This window comes from Chiloscyllium plagiosum, unplaced genomic scaffold (genome assembly GCF_037043375.1).
Source record: "Chiloscyllium plagiosum isolate Xiang-an unplaced genomic scaffold, Cpla_swu_hap1 HiC_scaffold_5, whole genome shotgun sequence".
Lineage (NCBI taxonomy): Eukaryota > Metazoa > Chordata > Chondrichthyes > Orectolobiformes > Hemiscylliidae > Chiloscyllium > Chiloscyllium plagiosum.
This window is the reverse complement of record NW_028270143.1, coordinates 66,204,132-66,223,832: the sequence shown is the minus strand read 5'-3', so window position 1 is coordinate 66,223,832 and position 19,701 is coordinate 66,204,132. Positions and strand designations below refer to the sequence as shown.

The following is a 19,701-nucleotide window of genomic DNA, read 5'->3' as shown; positions in this document are numbered from 1 at the left end:
TAGTAAGAAAGACAAATTGGTAAACTCTGTTCTTCAATATTCATTTGGATGCGAACATAAGAGGTACAGTTAGTAAGTTTGCAGATGACACCAAAATTGGAGGTGTAGTGGACAGCGAAGAGGGTTACCTTAGATTACAACAGGATCTGGACCAGATGGGCCAATGGGCTGAGAAGTGGCAGATGGAGTTTAATTCAGATAAATGCGAGGTGCTGCATTTTGGGAAAGCAAATCTTAGCAGGACTTATACACTTAATGGTAAGGTGCTAGGGAGTGTTGCTGAACAAAGACCTTGGAGTGCAGGTTCATAGCTCCTTGAAAGTGGAATCGCAGGTAGATAGGATAGTGAAGAAGGCGTTTGGTATGCTTTCCTTTATTGGTCAGAGTATTGAGTACAGGAGTTGGGAGGTCATGTTGTGGCTGTACAGGACATTGGTCAGGCCACTGTTGGAATATTGTGTGCAATTCTGGACTCCTTCCTATCGGAATGATGTTGTGAAACTTGAAAGCATTCAGAAAAGATTTACAAGGATGCTGCCAGAGTTGGAGGATCTGAGCTATAGGGAGAGGCTGAAAAGGCTGGGGCTGTTTTCCCTGGAGCATCGGAGGCTGAGGGGTGACCTTATAGAGGTCATGCAAGTAAATGTCAATCCTCACTCTGAATGAATCCATCGCACCCAGCTTTCAGTAACTATTAAAACGAGTTCAGAGAATGCTGGAGAAACTCAGCAATTCCAATGGCATCTATGGAGAAACATTGGCATTTCAAATCCAGTATAACTCTTCTACAGACTTCTGAAGATGCATCTCAGACACGAAATGTTAACTGTTTCTCTCTCCTCAGATGCTGACAGACCTACTGAATTTCTTCACCATTCTTTGTGTTTGCCTCACATTTTCAGCATCCACAGTATTTTGCTTTCATGGAATCTAATTCTAAAAACATGATCAATTTTATGAATCTTGGTGAAAAATATGATGCATTAAAAGTCATGGCAAAACTATATTACATTCAGGCACATCAACATTTCTAGGATTTATATTGCACCTTTAATATAATGAATAATGGGAATGGTGGAGTGAAAAATATGAGTATGTACAGATGCAGAGATCTCAGAGGCTTGTGGGGCTAGTGAAAAAACAGAACTAGGGAAGCATGAGGGCACGGTGACACTTGGAAACATGTGTTTGAATTTTAAAGTAGAGATGCTGCTTTGGCCAACGCAAGTCAGAGAACACGGCGTGACAGGTACTTGGTGTCTTTACTATGGAGAACAGTTAAAACATGCCTCTTGTGCGGTCTAATAATCAAAGAAATGGAGGAGAAAAAAAAGACAAAAACAAAACTTAAACACCTACATAATAGGTACACTGAGTCGCAGCAACATCTGCTTGAGCATTACTGTGACAATAGGTACAATTTTTCAAAGCATTGGCATGAGTGTGATTAGGGATGATTAACATGCTACCCCCCATGCAGCGAGAGAAGAGCTGGCAGACAAAGTGAGGATTGCAGGGTGCCAAGGGTAGATAGCAGCTTTCAGAGGCTATCCCTTCAACATGCCCCATCCCCAAATCTGTACCTTTATTGCCCCCAGATTTGGGCAACTGCAGACCCCACACCACCAAGGGACAGGGAGGTCTTGTTTGGGCAGCCGAGTTTCTTTTCTCAGCCAGCAAGGAGCCAGAGGTGGTAGCAAGTTGAGGGCCTTTAGTGGCCATTACGTGAGTGCCTTTATTGCTGGTGAATGTAAAATGTTGTCCATGGACCTCTCACTCAGCACTTAATTGCAGTGTCAACAAGAAAGGGGCAAATTTTTCTCCAAGACACCTGTTGCCACCACCAGGGAGAGGAAAATCATGCCCCGAATTCAATTCTTTAAACAACTCAAAGCCAAATCAACACATTACCCTGTTTGAACATTATTTTCTAAAATAAGATATTTACATATATATTTTAAAAGTTATTTCAAGCTGCACAGAAAAATGAGATTAGAATAACTATTAATGTAAATCAAATTTAACTGTCCACAAACATAATAACCTTTTGCAATTTGACTTTCCAGATAACTCTCATTGGCAAATGATCACAAGCTCTCCCTGAGCACTACCTACCTGAGAAGCTGATCAAACAATCTGTTCTCCATGTTCCCTGTTTCATCATACTCTTTTCAATTTAACTACAGAGTACGCCAACTTATCTTCACCACACAGATATGTTTCACAAGCTGTGCTCACTTAATCTTGTTTGAAATCATTATTATAGTGTTAAAACATCAACATGTTCTCTCACATTTTCCCTATTTAATGTGTTATAATATTGTATAATTTGGAGAAAGCTGGATCTGGTTTGAATAAGCTACAAGCCTGATTCAAATGTCATTTACATATTAGACTGTCATGCTGTTCCCACACATTATACGGACAAAATTACCATAGCTGAACAGATATTCACCATGGAAATTAAAAATAATTGACTGACAGACCAGCAGGAGTGGTAAAACATAGATTAGTTGCTATGGTGGAATTGAGTGACCATTTTTCAAAGAAGAAGTCTTGCGGGTATTCATCAACTATTCAAACCGTATCAATCATCTCTTTTCAAGGGCCATTGACTGAACATCCTGCATTAATTATTCTCAATCTTACATACAGCTTTCTACTGCAGCTTGTAACATTTCCTAAGAACAGATAACAATATCATTTGGAACAAATGTGATACAAATGTATAAATTTCCATTATTCCTGCAGCATAAGTCTAATGCTGGTTTACACTTGGTAATTGGCAGGTAAAAGTCAATCGGGAAAAGAATGGCATTCACCATTCAGTATACTGACAGTTTCTGCAGACATCTGGTGGATATTTGAGCATACGTTCTGTCATTGGGCATCTGAGCCAGGAAGCATCCTCTATGGTGGCATCTGTTACATCCATGAGCATGTCAGACAACAGTGAAGCAATTCTATTCATTAGACTGAAGAATCCTCAGAGAGATATGCAAACTCCTAATACATAGAACATTACAGCGCAGTTCAGGCCCTTCGGCCCTCGATGTTGCGCCGACCTGTCATACCAATCTGAAGCCCATCTAACCTACACTATTCCATGTACATCCATATGCTTGTCCAATGACGACTTAAATGCACTTAAAGTTGGCGAATCTATTACCATTGCAGGCAAAGCATTCCATACCCTTACTACTCTGAGTAAAGAAACTACCTCTGACATCTGTCCTATACCTATCACCCTCAATTTAAAACTATGCCCCCTCATGCTCACCATCACCATACTTGGATAAAGGGTGGACAAGGAGAGCCTATCTAACCCTCTGATTATCTTATATGTCTCTATTAAGTCACCTCTCAACTTTCTTCTCACGAAGAAAAACAGCCCCAAGTCCCTCAGCCTTTCCTCATAAGACCTTCCTGCCATACCTAGTAAATCTCCTCTGCACCCTTTCCAAAGCTTCCACATCCTTTTTAGAATGCGGTGACCAGAACTGTACACAATACTGCAAGTGCGGCCGCACCAGAGTTCTGTACATGTGTAGCATAACCTCATGGTTCCGGAACTCGATCCCTCTATTAATAAAAGCTAAAACACTGTATGCCTTGTTAACAATCCTGTCAACTTGGGTGGCAACTTTCAAGGGTCTGTGTACCTGGACACCAAGATCTCTCTGCTGATCTACACTACCAAGAATCTTACCATTAGCCCAGTACTTTGCATTCCGGTTACTCCGACCAAAGTGAATCACCTCACACTTGTCCGCATTAAACTCCATTTGCCACCTCTCAGCCCAGCTCTGCAGCTTATCTATGTCTCTCTGTAACCTACAACACCCTTTGTCACTATCCACAACTCCACCGACCTTAGTGTCTGCAAATTTACTAACCCACCCTTCTATGCCCACATCCAGATAGTTTATAAAAATGACAAACAGCAGTGGACCCAACACTGACCCTTGCTGTACACCACTAGTAACTGGACTCCAGGATATACATTTCCCATCTACCACCACCCTCTGTCTTCTTTCAGCAAGTCAATTACTGATCCAAACTGCTATATCTCCCACAATCCCAGTAGGTGGTTTTGACAGGGTTAAAGTCAGACCTGCAATGTCTATATTAGGTAGTATAAATCAGGCATTATAAGATGGATTTAAATCACATACAGAACTCAAGATAAAGACTGAGGAAATAAATGGAATCATGGGAGAGAAAGACAGATAAAACATACAGAAGTAGTTTTGATGTGTCCAACACTATACAGGTGCAGCAGTAGCATAGCAGTAATGTCACAAGGCTAGTAATTCAGAACCCAAGGCTACTGAACCCCACCATAACCAATGGTGAGATTTGAATTCAGTAAAAACCTGGAATAAAAGCAAATTTAGTGCCACCTATGCAACCACTATCAATTGACATAAGAACACATCTGGTTCACTAATGCGCTTTAGAGACGGAACTCTGCAATCCTGATCTGGTTTGCATGTGACTCCAGGCCACAGCAATGCAGTTGACTCTTAATTGCCCTCTAGGCAATAAATGCTGGCATACCCAGTGATGCCCACTTCCCATGTATAAACTTTGTAAAATTTTATATTCTAGATCAGAGAGGTTGCTTGGCTACGATTGTAACTGATCATGCAATTAAAGATTCACATTCCAATGCACCAGTCCTTATTTTTTTCTGGCATTTGTGTGTAATGAATGAATAAACATAACAAGTCTCTTACATAGCCTCAATCAAAGTAAGCAATCAGTAAGATAAAACACAAACCAAGGAGGAACTCATAACTTCCAGCTTTCTGCATTTAAGATACTAATTATTTATCAATTCTCAAAGTAAAACGAGACAGCAGACTTCAGATAATTAGTAATGTGAAGCCATGCACAAAATGTTCAACATTTACTGGATATCCTTAAGAATGCAAAAAGTTTCAAAGTGGTGAGTCAAATGTTCAATTGGTTGTACTCCAGTTCAATTGGCAACGTTATCCTCTCAAATTTCTTTTAAACCATGTTCTAATAATTATCTTGTTCATGCAGCAAACAAAGTTAAAAATCAGAGCTTTCTCCTTGAATTGGAACCAGAGTCATCAGTGTTCAGGAGCACCTTTCCATCAAACTAATGCACGTCTGGTGATATCCCATTGACAATTCTAGATTCTGCAGTGAGCAGGTCATGAAAGACTGTTTATACAATTCAAATCTGTTTGGTTTCTTGCTAGTGAAAAAAAAACTATGTAGAGAGGTGGGTAGCGTCAGCATAAACAAATCTGCTTCATTTCAATGGTATGTTTTTTATTTAGAACAGCTGTTGATTGGGAATAAATCTGGTCTTGCAGCTGCTCTGTCAGTTCAGTATCCATGGAGGTCCAATACTCTGAGGGACTTACTTACAGTTATCTGCCTGTGATGTTGCCATTAGTTTTCAACTGATCTTTTGATTTGTAAACTTTAGTTCCTGTGTTTGTGAGACTTGAAGACAAACCCAACATTTCTTCATGTAAAGTAAACCAAATAAATGTAGCTTATTAACACATGCTGGATAACTTTTATTCATGTCAAGTAAAGCCAATAAATGTAATGTAATAGTTATACAGCCATTCTTTGTTAAAATTTTCAAGATTTTATAATTGGAATGGGCAAGAAGTAATGTGTCTTCGAAGCTGTGCAGAAATCCAGACTGTGATGGGGTTAGCACTGCGACCCAGGGACCTGGGTTCGATTCCATCCTGGGGTTACTGTCTGTGTGGAGTTTGCATATTCTCCCTATATCTGCATGGGTTTTCTCTGGCTGCTCTGGTTTCCTCCTATAGTCCAAAGATGTCCAGGTTAGGTGTATTGGGAATGCTAAATTGCCCATAGTGTCCAGGGATAGGAAGGCTAGATAGATTAGTCATGGAAAATGCAAGGTTATAGGAATAGGGTAGGGAGTGGGTCTGTGCGGGATGCTATTTGCAGGGCCGCTGCGGACCCATTGAGCCGAATGGCCTGCTTCCGTTGTAGGGATTTTATGATGTACAGCGACAAATAGGATATGCACAACCTGTGTCCCCCCAGATGTGTGCAGGCACTGGCATTCATTAATACTAAAGGGATTAGACAGTGCAATAAAATAGGCCATGTACAGTAAAATTAGGCAGAACTTATAAAAATACAGCAAACTCTTTGCATGGGGGTATGGCTATCTAATCGTCTTAAGCATATTATCAACTCCAAACGAATGCACTATAGCCTAAATTACTGTGGGATTTTCTGAAAAAGTACTGCTTTCCAAAGTATTGAAAACACTGGAGAGAATGATGCGAGTATCATACAAATTCTATTATTTGATGCATAAGTTGTGCTACTGGTACAACCAAATCAACTAAATATGACCCTTTTGGATCTTAATTATGCACCACGCAAGAGATCCTTTGCCTTTAAAGCAAAGGACTTGGGATTCTAAAAATCTAAAATAAAAACAGAGAATGCTTTGCATTTCTGGTGGCATATGTGATTGGAGAAACTGATATATAACTCTCATATTTCTGGCACTTTCTGCTTTCATATTTTGAGCCATCTTTTTAAATTCATGAAAATAGCTTAAGTTTTCAGGCAAAAAACAACTTGTTGACTCACAACCTCTCTTACTTAAAAGCCATGGCAGCTGCACCTGGCCTGCAACCCAAAAGCATGAAGGATTTTTTGGTTTCTCATGGAAAAAGGGGTCTGTGGTAATGTAGTTCTATGGCATAATTCATGAATGGAGGCACAAGGTATGAAGTATAAATCCTGAAATTCTGGTGTGAATGGTCTGCCCCTGATACCACATCCTCCAGAAGGCCAATTTATCACAATCTTTATCAATAAATAAATAACAGTTTTCAAAATACCAAGAACTTAAGTGCAGACAACTGGAATCAGCCATTCAACTTCAGAGTTACCCACTATTGTATTATTATCTCAACCATGGCTTTGAACAGGAGGAGTTTTAATAAGTTCAATTGTCACATCTCCATCTTCTCACACAGTAAATTATTCTAAACATTTCTTATTCTTTGGATAAAGTAGCTTTTGCTGACGCCTGTTCTGAAATTATTTACTAATTTACACCTATGTGTTTCAAACCTATTTGATACAGATTAGTTTTATGTAAGGTGCTGCCAAAAGTAATTTAAAGTCAATAGCCACTCTTTCAAATATTGCACAATCTAGCATAACAAAGTAGGTGTACATGGATGCAAAATAATTTATTTCAGTGAGATATCTCTTACCTGAAGACATTCATATTAGCTGAGATGATAAAAAACATTTAAGGAATAAGGCATAGAACAACTATGTACTTCTTTTTACAGAAGAAAACATTCATTTATTTTAATAGTAAATGCTATTATCAGCACACACCTTAAATAGCCTATCCCTCACCACATGGTCCTGGGAAATGGTGCTACCAGTCAACATTTGTATCTGAAGACATTTATACTGGACACCTACTCCACTGAACGTGTTGCATATAAAAGAAGAAAAAAGAATGTTTGTGGTTGTCCATTACTAGTACAACTTCTGAGGCACAATCCTGTAACAACCTCTTTATTATTTTAAGAAGCATTGCAAAAGTGTGTGGAAATAAGAATATAGCCATGGATGAATTATGACACTTATTTAATCTGTTTTGTTTTAATTCACCAAATGTTAGAACTTTTTCAAACTAGTTGAAGAACTAAAATGCAAGGTAATGTAAGGATTACTCAACTAACATCGAGAAGGACAAAGGCGGTATGAGAACACCACCACAAGCCAAGTTCTCCTTCAAGCCAATCATTATTCTGACCTGGAAACATATCACTGTTGCTTCATATCACTGTCAAAATCTTTGATAACAGCAATGTGAGTCCACCTACAGCACATGAACTGCAGCAGTTCAAGAAGGCAGCTCACCACCACCTTTTCAAGGGCAATTAGGGATGTGCAATAAAGACTCTGACACCAATATCCCATGAATATGTGTCAAAGAAGGAGCCATAGTCCAGAAAGGACCACTGGCATCTCTCTCCACCAGAGGGATAACTGGTTATGTAAAGCTTCAGGGTAACCAGCCCACATGTGTAGGTGAAATGAGGAGGCAAGATTCTCTGAACTACCACAGTGGCTTGGGGATTGAACCTGCACCTTATTCCGCTTTATTCTACACCACACTCTAGTCTAGCAACTAAGGTAACTGACCCTCCAGAACCCTGATGTTGAAACGCGAATACAAAGTGCTGAACCAGTATAAGAAGTATTCAGAAACAAAAAACGAAATTGTTGGAAAAAGTCAGCAGGTCTGGCAGTATCTGTGGAGAGAAATCAGAGTTAACATTTCAGGTCCAACGACACTTCTTCAGAACTGAAGAAAGAAGAAGTGTTCATTTTCATTTAGTGCTTCAAAAAAACAACAATTTTGTCTCAACATGCTAGATACAATACATGCAATGGGGTGGAACATCACACAAATCTAATGTGTAAAACTGTAGGAATTTCAAATATTTCTAATGTGGAATGATCTGTTGGTTTGGATTCAGTTTACTGGGAAAGGTCAACATCACAAAATTTTTTTTTTGAGTCTTACAAATATTTGAAATGTCTTTTAATGTTACACTTTTCTAATAGAAAAGTTCATTTACATAGTATCTTGTCATGTCCTCAGAAACATAAGAACTTACAAACAATGTTTCACAAACAGCAAATCAACAAAATGATCAAAAACTCTTTTTTCTAGTGCTAGTTGAAAAATAATATTGACCAGACACCAGGAGAACGATCTGTTCTGTTGTGGATAGAGATTTAGGACCTTTTACGTCAATTGAACAGACATAAAGGACATTGTTTAATGGTCTCAGCCAGAAGCCAGCTCCTTTCAGTTCTGCAACATTCTCTCAGTACTGGACTGAATTATCAGCATGGATTATTTGCTCAAGTCCTTTGAAGGGCTTGAATCCACCATCTTTTGCTGGAAAATTAACCAAGCTGAGAATAGGACATGATATGTATCACTGACTAAACTGAACTAGATATTCTCTTGCTTTATTAAACTTTCCTAGATGAGGATGAAAATGGAAGTAACAGCAGAGCAAATTTCCAACTTTGATTTAAACAATATTAGGTACAAAATTGGAAAAGGAACAAAAACAGGTATTTATCAAACAGCATTCATATAATGGGCTGAATTATGTTCGGGGTCAAGATATCGTTGCAGTGATTTCCAGGTCCTGACGTCATGATGTGTTGCCAATAGATGTGGATTTTAATGACAGGTTAGTTAGTGGCCATAGCCCATGCTCACTGTCCAGCTAAAGATGTCACTCAGGCTCTCAGGGCTGAAGGGCCAACAGAGGCCCTCATACACAGAGCCTACCCCAGCCTCATCCTCTCAGCTGGGTGGTATACTGACACATCAGCCAGTGGTAGAAAATGGAGGGTCCACCTACCTGTGGCAATTGGTAATTTGGCCCAATAAGTCTAAAACACCACAAAATTGTAGCACTGATTGTCTGATAGCAGAAGAGATTTGCCAAACATTTTTTAAAATAGAAAATGAAAGAACTGTCAATACTGTAAATCAAAAACAAAAACATAAGTTGCTGGAAAAGTTCGGGAGGTCGGTCTGGCAGCATCTGTGAAGAGAAATCAGAGTTAATGTTAACTCTGATTTCTCTTTAGAGATGCTGCCAGACCTGCTGAGCTTTTACAGCAACTTCTGTTTTTTATTCTTTAAAATAGTGTATCTTTACAGAGAAACATCAATATATCACACATGTAAAATATTAGAATCAAATATTGATTTGTATTTATCCAGTTGGAAAAATATTACCCTCTAGCTCTTGTTAGATAAAAAAATAACAGTCTACATTTTTGTAGAACTACAACAATTTAATATCAAATTTAACATCAGGCCAAAAGACTTTCTCTTCCATTTGCCACATTAGGTATTTTGTGCGCACACAGTGACAGATGCATCTTGCTGGTAATTCATCTTTGAAAAGCCGAAAATCATGTTAAACGGAACTGTATAATGATGACTTGTAGTGTCATTATTTATTGACAAAAGATTTTGAAAATAAAATTTCGAAGCAGACATCTCAGAATCCATGAACCTTTCATTACTACAAATGTACTTACAGCATCTGCTAATAGAAAAACAAATGTCTAAAACAATGTGTTATCTGAATAGCTTTCATGAGGAAAAGCCTTTTCCATAGTTCTTTAAAGTTTGCGGTGTGTCATTGAAAATTAAACTTACTGATATTTGTTGTGTTACTTCAATAGCACTAAGAGTTCTGAGTTAATACAGCTTTTATTTTACAAACAATTTGAATAAAAAAAGTTTAATTCTTTCACAACTGCAATGAATATATAGCACATTAACAGGCCATTCAACCCAACCAGATTATGCTGCTGTTCACATGTCTCCTCCCATGCAGCAAACAATTAGGAAGGCAAATAGTATATTGCCTATTATTGTAAGAGGATTTGAATTCAGAAATTGGGATGTCTTCGAGCAGATTATACAGGCCTTGCACCTGGATTATCGAATGCAATCTTGGACTCCCCAAGAGTTTTGAAACTGAGAGAGTACAATGAACGTACACTATGCTGATACTGGGCTTGGAAGGAGTGTCGTATGGGGAGAGATTGGTTCAATGGAGCCTTTTTTCAATGAAGTACAGAAGGATGGGAGAGGATCTGATGAAGTGTATAAAATTCTAAAAGTGTTAGACCAGACCTGGGCATTTTACGGCCCGCGGGCCATATCCGGCCCTTTGGTCGTTCCTGTCCGGCCTCCATGAGGTCAAGCTTAAATTAGAACATAAATGAAAAAGTATTTACGCCATGCACGCAATACAACTGTGCTGCTTTGTTTTGGAAACGATGCATTTTTAATTTATGTATGGACGCACATGCACGTGTACGTGCATGTATGCGTGAACAGCTAAAAGCGATGCTTGCTGGCTAGCCCTCAAAATGTCAGCTCACGCCAAGACAATTTATGTCATATCCCACAAAATCGCCAGATACAATAAACCAGTTTCTGATGGAGAGTTCATTAAGGAGTGCTTCTTAGACTCTGCAGAACTAATATGCCCGGAGAAAAAGGAGGCATTTGAGAATGTGCCCCTCTCCCGACGCACTGTAATGAGAAAGATTGGGGACATTGCAAGAAGTCTGGAGCTTTAGATGCAGCACAGAGCGGTCAACTTTGGCTTTTTTTCCTTGTCTTTGGATGAGAGCGGCGACGTACATGACACAGCCCAGCAACTTATCTTCATACGTGGGATAACTACAGACTTTAAAATCATGGAGAAGCTGGCAGCCATGCAGTCAATGAAAGGAACAACAACTGGTAATGATTTGTTCACGAAGGTAAATGCAGGTTTGGACACGTTGGGACTAAAATGGGACAAGCTGGCAGGTGTGACAATGGATGGTTGTCTAAATCTAACAGGAAAAAATGTTGGTTTCTTAAAGAGAATGCAGGAATAAAATTGACAGAAATTGACCTTGAACAGAAATTGGTATTTTTGCATTGTATTATACATCAGGAAGTGTTGTGTAAGTCAGTGTGAAAAATTAACCATGTGGTTGATGTTGTAACTAAAATAGTTAACTTCATCAGGGCAAGAGCTTTGAATCACAGGCAGTTTGTTGCACTTTTGGAGGAAAATGAGACTGAACATCGTGACATAGGCTATCCCACAGCTGTGAGGTGGCTCAGCCTGGGCAAAATGCTGAAAAGTGTATGGGACCTGAGAGAAGAGATTCAAGATTTCTGTGTGAAGAAAGGGAGTATAATTCCACAGCTTTCAGATGCAGACTGGATTGCAGACCTTGGTTTTGCTGTTGATGTGACTGTACTTACGAAATGAACTAAATGTGAAACTGTAGTGCAAGGGCCTTTTTGTGCATGAAATGTACAACTTGGTGAAGGCTTTTATGAGAAAGTTGCAGCTTCTCTCAAGCCAAATGGAGGACAACATTCTCACCCACTTACCAACACTGAAGGAAGCCGCACCTTCAGCTGCTCACCTCCACAGGTACTCATCTATGTTAGAAGCACTGCATGGTGTAATTTCAAGGCGATTTCAAGACTTTAAAGCAGTTGAGGATGAAATGCACATGATTTTTTCCCCATTTACATGCAATGTGGAGAATGCACCTACTGATGTTCAGCTCAAACTCATTGACCTGCAGTCTGACACACTTCTGGCAGAGTACTTTAGGTCAGTCTCACTGCTTGATTTTTACTCTTCCCTCAAAGAGGAGAACTTTCCACATGAGGAGCATGCTCAGAGGATTCTAGTCCTCTTTAGATCTACCTATATATGTGTGAACAGACATTCTCAATGATGAAGTTCAACAAATCTAAATACAGATCCTCTATCACTGATGATCACCTCTCAGGTGTCCTTCACATATCCACCTCAGACATTCAACCAGGTTTCAGTGCACTTGTTCAAGCCCAAAACACACTGGATTTTTCTCACTAAACAAGTAAAATGAACTGAAAAACATCAAAAGCACTTATTGCTTTTCGTTTAGAGTTGTTTGTAATACTGAACAATAATGAAAATCTTTTCATTATTGGTTTGTGAGATTAACATGTTAAAACTAAAATGAAATACTGAAATTATTGTTTTTACTGTTTATTTCTTCTATATTTGACCTACTCCACAATTTCATATCTTTATTGTAACAGAATATCCTTATTCTTTTGATTATAAGTTTCAGTGCAAAATTACATAATTTAGTACTTTTTACAATGGGAGAAAATTAATACTGAGCAGAATTATGTTCAACTTATTGTTGGTTCGGCCCTCCAACACAACTTAGGTTTCTCATGTGGCCCCTTGGAAGAATTAATTGCCCACCCCTGGGTTAGACAGACTAGATGCAGAGAGGAAGCTTCCCCTGGAATCTAGAATCAGAGGGTCACAGTCTCAAGATACTGAGTAGGCCATTTCGCACTGAGACAAGGAAATATTTCTTAATTCAGAGGGTGGTTAACCAGAGGAATTCTCTACCACAGAAGACAGTGGATGCCTGGTCACGGAGTTTAGTCAAGGAAGAAAATCACTAAATGTTTAGATATTAAAAGTAAGAGAGTAAGTGGAAATCTGACATTGAGATAGAAGATCAGTCATGATCCTATCGAGTGGTGGAGCAGCTTGAAGGGTTAAATGGCCTGCTCCTGCAGCTACTTTCTATTCATTTGCTTCATTGTAGACTTTCGGTATATATTTTTATTCTCTTATACTTGTCTAATTTCCTTTTGAAAGCATCTAAGTCATTTTCCTCAGCCAGTTCCTGCGATATTAAGTTCCACTATTGATCCTCAATATTCAAAAGATATAAGTTAAAGAATACAGTTTATGGAAAAAAAATCATATTCATTATGAAAAATGTTTTAAATAGCTTCAACCTGAAAAGTTGATCACCAAACCTCAAATAAACTTGTAACAATTGAAAGATGAAGACATGAAGGGTCATTAGGATTGTCTGGAACAAGACTTCCTACATATTAGTTTTACTTACAATTTTTTTGTGCTCACATCAAGTGGAACCCTCATGGAAGGCCATCTACATGAAACATCAACCCGCTGTTTCTCTCTCCACAGATGTTGTTTGACATGTTTAATTTTCACAACATTTTCACATTTTTGTTTTAGACATTTTCAATATTTTCTCTTTGTGCTCTCTTCCCACCCCCTACCCGTACATTAAAAGGCTATGCGTCTACTGCACTTAACTTAGCCACATACATAAACAAGCACATATTACCAACTAAAAACGCATATGCATTATATTCTTCAAAACTGGAACAATGGTCTGATGAGAGTGATCTCAATAAAGATTATTTCTAACTAACTCATTTTGTAGAAACCTTACCATGCAATCATAGAGTAGATGAGGGTTTGACTAAGCAGTGATTTGTACTTTGATTCGATCTGCACTCCAGGTCCAGTGTTTCTACAAATCTTTCATTTTATATCTGATTATGGTTGGACCCCCTGACAAAACTGCAAGTTGTGTTACATTGTGATGTGGAAAAGAACTGTTGCTCATTCCCTATTTGGCACAAAAATAAATGGCCAACAAGGAAAATTAGGATAGTATTAGATCTAAGTAAGGGGTATGTAAATTGGCCAAATGCAACAGTTTTGGAGATTGACAGCAGTTCAGATATTATCAAAGGAAGACAAAGGGATTGATTGAGGGAAAAAAAAGTACGAGAGAAAGCTTGGAGAAGCAATGCAATCTGATTGTGAAACCCACTAAAGATTTGTGAAGAGAAAAAAGACAACTGTGCATCCCTTACAATCAAAAACCCGAGATGTTAGAATGGCAGACCAATTAAATACATATTTTGATTCAATCTTCACAAAGGAGGACAAAACAGTGTTCTGAAAAGGTTGGGGAATGTAGTGTTTAGGGACAATGAGGAACTGAAGGAAATCTGTATTAATAGGGAAATGGTCTTCCAGAAATTGATAGGATTAAAGCTCAATAACACACAGGGCCTGGTAATCTATGTCCCAGAGCACTTAAGGAAGTCACTCTAGAAATACTGGATGCATTGGTGGTCAGAGTCATACAGGTCTATAGCACAGAGAAAGCCCTTTGGCCCGTCAATGAAACCTAACTATTCTATTCCCATTATCCAGCACTTGACCCATAACCAATTAGCCTGACATCAGTCATAGGGAAATACTAGAGTCCATTATAAAAGTTTTAACAACAAACCACATGAAAAATAGTGACAGGATCGTTTATAGTCAGTGTGGACGTATGAAAGGGAAGTTATGCTTGATAAATTTACTGGATCTTACTAGCAGACTTGATAAGTGGAATGGTTGAATTGGATTTTCTAAAGCCTTTTGAAACAGTCCCATATAGATGACTAGCATGTAAAATTAAAGCACATGGGATTGGGAATGATAAACCTACACGGATAGAGATCTGGTCTGCCGACAGGAAACAGAGGAGGAATAAATACATCTTTGCTCCTTCTGTGGCGGTGGGGTTCTGTAGGGATCTCTGCTTTGATCCCAGCTATTCTAATATATAGTAACGATTTAGATGAGGAAAATAAATATATCTCTCCAAGTTTGCAGATGGCACAATGCTGGGTGGGGGGAGAATGCAAAGATTTTCTGTCTGATTGAGCAAGTTTAGTGACTGGGCAAATGCATGATAGGTAAAGTGTTATGTGAATAAATGTAAGTTTATCCACTTTGGTAGCAAAAACAAGAAGAGAAACAATATTATGAATGGTAATAGATTGGGAAATGAGGAGGTGCAATGAGACCCGAGTTCGTGTATACAATTTGCTAAAAGCAAGCAAGCATGTGCAGCAAGTGGAGAAGAAGGCAAATACTGTGTTGGCCATCATAGTGCGAGGATTTCAGGACAGGAGCAAAGGCATTTTTCTACAACTGTACAGGGTCTTGGTGAAAGGACACTTGGAGTACTGTGAGCAGTTTTGGTCTCCTTATCTTTCAATGGGAGTGACTGCAGCAAAGATTTGCCAGACTGATTCCTCTGATAGCATGACTTACGTACGAACAGAAACTGGATCAGTTAGGTCTAGATTAGATTAGATTAGATTACTTAGTGTGGAAACAGGCCCTTTGGCCCAACAAGTTCACACCGACCCACCGAAGCGCAATCCACCCAGACCCATTCCCCTACATTTACCCCTTCACCTAAGACTACGGGCAATTTAACGTGGCCAATTCACCTAATCTGCACATTTTTGAATTGTGGGAAGAAACTGCAGCACCCGGAGGAAACCCACGCAGACATGGGGAGAATGTACAAACTCCACACAGAGAGTTGCCCGAGGCGGGAATTGAACCCGGGCCTCTCGCGCTGCGAGGCAGTGCTAACCACTGTGCCACCGTCTATATTCACAAAAACGTAGAAGAATGAGTGGGGGCAGGGGATCTCAAAAACCTAGAAAATTCAAACTAGAATGGGTAAATGTAGAATGTTCCCAAGGTTTGTTGGCACTTAATCTGTGAGGATCTTCCAAAGAGGCAGAATTAATCATTGACTGCCATATATGGCCTTGCTAATGCCTGAACTCATCACCCCTCTGACAATGTCACAGCAATCAGCATTTTTTTTAAAATCACGAGTATTCGGAATCAAGCGTCAGTTTAAGGATATGGGGTTGTTCATTTAAATCTGAGATAAGGAGATATTTCATCACCCAGTGAGAGTGGTGAGCCTGTGGAATCTTCTGTTAAAGGAAGCAGTTGCGGTCAAAACATTACCTGTGTTTAAGAAGGGGTTAGATACACTTCTTAGGGTTAAAAAGATCAAAGGGTACGAAAAGGGAGAGATTACTCAGTTAGATGATCAGACATGATCATACTAAACAGGAGCTGGCTTGAAGGGCTGAATGGCCTACTCCTGTTCCCATTTTCGATGTTCTACGTGATATAAAAATGACCTTGAAATTACACAGACTCTGTACATGTAGCATGCAATGGAAAAGAAGGCTATTTGAGAGGGTATATTTTGTGTTTTAGTACTCTCACTAAATAGAGAAAACATGTCTGAAGCAACCGTAAAGCAAGATCCATTTCACAAGTGCTCTAACTGTTTAGTTCAAGCATCAAAAATTCTACCATCTCACTGCCAACTGAAAACACCTTGCAGGGAATTGCTATAGGGAAGCACACAATGCAACTGAATGTAAATGTACTACAAGTCAATTCATCCTTTGAGATCAAATGTCTGAAAAGCTGGAAATCCATTAAATCTATGATGAAAGCAGGATTTTAAAAAATCTGCTTAGTTTGTTTGCACTTAATCTGTGAGGATCTTCTAAAGAGAACAGAGTTAATCATATACTGCCATACATGACCTTGCCAATGTCTAAACTCATCACCCCTCTGACAATGTCACAGCAATTAGCATTTTTTTAAAAAATCAAGAGTACTCTGTTCAATCTGGGGGGAAAATACAGCAAATGAAGGGAAATTTGGTGGGACTATATTAGTTCATTTCATGAACGTACATTTATTCAGGAGGGAAAATTACTGCAGTAATGTATTAAACTTTGACTTCGGATTGAAATAGCTTCAGTGCACAGAAAATGCCAATCAAATATTGACATTAACTAATAATATCATCGGTGCTAAAGTGGTGGTACACTGATCATTTTTCTATGAAGTATGTTTAATCACATCAAGTTGACAGGATGAAAGACTTTTGTTGAAAGTACAGCTCATAAACTGAATTAATTTGGACACCTTTACAATTTATTTAGACCATACAAAATTAGCATAATTCAACATTTGTGGCACTGAACTCACACTTTAATTCAGCTGACATTATTTCTGAACAGCCTGGACAGCCCTAGGTTTAATGCCCCCATGTTATTTTTGCCTTCTCTACAAGAGGCAAGAATCCTCTCCACTCTATCAAATCCTTTAGACATTATTAACATTCCAAATAGATTACTCTTTAATATTCTATCATCAGAGGAATACAAGATTAATCTGGACATGCCCTCATATTTCAAGCTTGATTTTATTCTGAGCAGGCAGAAGGAAATGGATGGGCATGTATATAAAAGTAAATTTGTATTTGTTGGAGTTATTTTTCGACCACTGAATTAACCAGCAAACTAAATAGATTTTAACACTAAATGCTCAAGTAAAATTATGAACAATCACAATGTCAAGTTCCTTTCCATTGCAACCTAAATACTGCCTTTACAATTTTGTTTTCAAGCAATGAGCAATTCGCAAATGAGTGGTTCACTGTTATGTGGCAACTCATAAAATCACCAGCTTTTTTTGTATTTCCTTGGAAATGGCACTCTCTTAAATGCTGAACAAAAGATTGGTGCATTAAGGAACTGTTATAATTAAAAAAACAAAAGGCCCAAAAGAACCAGCGGCATCTGTGGAGAAACAAAGTTGACATTTCACTAACGTTGGCAGTGGCTGCCTGATCGATTAAGCATTTCCTATACTTCCTGCAGCTACTTTGGATTTCTAGCACCAACATTATTTTATTAGAAACAGCTCCTTCCTTTAACTAACAACTTAGACGATTAAAACTTTCAAGCTAACTAGTACCCTAAAAAATGTCACTCAGCAGTGGGACTTAAAACAAAACTCAAAGAACACAATTTCATTCAGTTTTAAAACGAAATCAATTCTAAGGGTCACCAGACCTGATAAATAACTGATGTCTCTGCACAGATGCTGCCAAACCTGCTGAGCTTTTCCAGCAACTTCTGTTTCGTTACAATCAATTATTTGTTCCTGAAGCAGTATGCTGACAACTTCCTCACTTAAAGCTTCGATAGTGAACTGCAAGTGCAAGAAATATTCATCATGCTGATGAGATATCAATGGACATTTAGGTTACACTTAGCAGAACTCAGCATCATAGAGCCGCTACAACAATGTTACACGTCTAATTCCAGAGGGCATTTAGCCCTTCAACTAACGTTTTTTTTTAAAAAAAGTACAGATTGTTTCAGAGTGCAAATTCGCCCCTTTTGTAGAATGCTACAGCTTGTGAAATGTGAATCAAGATTATGTTGTGCACGGTTACAAACACAGGCAAAAGAATTCACATATGCTGCTTCAGTTCACAGAAAGCAGGATTTTTTGCATTGTCGTACATTGGCATTGCACACACTTTACCTGCAATAATCCATGGTTGAACCTTGAGATCCCTAACGCATCAGACACACACCTCTCTTTTTTGAGCTGTGCTTTAAGTAACACTGCACGCAATTATGCAATCAAAATTATATATAAATTGCGATAAAAGACCAAGAAGGAAACGCCTGCGACCAGTAATGGGGAATAATCTGCGCTTGTTTAGAGAAAACGCAAACTTTATGACCTACTCTTGGCAAGAGAAACAGCCCGTAACTCAACTCGTTGCTTACAGAGTTTCTTACAGGTTAAAGTCCCCGGGAAAAGGCATGAAGCACTAGACAGGCACTCAACGTTAACTGATTTACTCCGATAGTCAGAATACTCGCCCCTGCTCTCCGGGTGAAAGAGAAAGAGGGTGACAGCGCACAGTGACTTTAAGTCCCCGGAACACAACAGTTCCCAGTGCCAAACATTCCTGCACTTGGGAATCTCGCTCCTCCCCACCTACTGCCCTTGCCTCCAGATCCCTTGTCCTGAAAAGTTCACTCAAGGAGGTGTCTCGGAAGCGGAGAGGCGGGAGCAGCAGCCAGCGCTTTCAAAGTTGTTCTCTCTTTCTCCCTGTGGCTCTTACCTTCCCTGGACAGGGACTCGCTGCCCAAACTTAAAAGGATCAGGAGGTGGACGGCGCCCGGCAGCAGGGAACACAACATGGTTCAGCGGCTTCCCTCTGGGCGATATTCCTTGTTGAGCACACACCAGCGCAGGCAGCAGTTAGCACTGAGTCTAGGCAGCCCAGCCCCTGTCTCTGGATCTGTACCTCCCTCTCCCTGTCTCTGTCTGCCTGTGTCAGCCTGAAGCTAGCACTTAGCCTGACGTCAATTCACTGGGAGGAGAGAGAGAATCCAGGTGAGACTGACACTCACTGGGTCCTACAGTCCTCTGGGCAGAGAGAACACCCTCCTCTGGTATGGCATCCCACGTACACACATCCACTGGATGAACGAGACTTAGCGGCCAGGCATCAGACATCCCTTGTTAACCC

At 39.4% G+C, this 19,701-nt stretch overlaps 1 protein-coding gene across 1 annotated transcript in view; it reads right to left on the bottom strand.

Moving 5' to 3' along the window:
- egfra (epidermal growth factor receptor a (erythroblastic leukemia viral (v-erb-b) oncogene homolog, avian)) overlaps positions 1 to 19,480 on the bottom strand; it is a 275,969-nt gene extending 256,489 nt beyond the window's left edge. The window contains exon 1 of the mRNA XM_043690147.2: positions 19,291 to 19,480. Coding sequence (XP_043546082.1) covers positions 19,291 to 19,369 — 79 coding nt within the window. The 5' untranslated portion in view covers positions 19,370 to 19,480. The remainder of the gene's footprint in view (positions 1 to 19,290) is intronic.
- Positions 19,481 to 19,701: the final 221 nt, after the last annotated feature.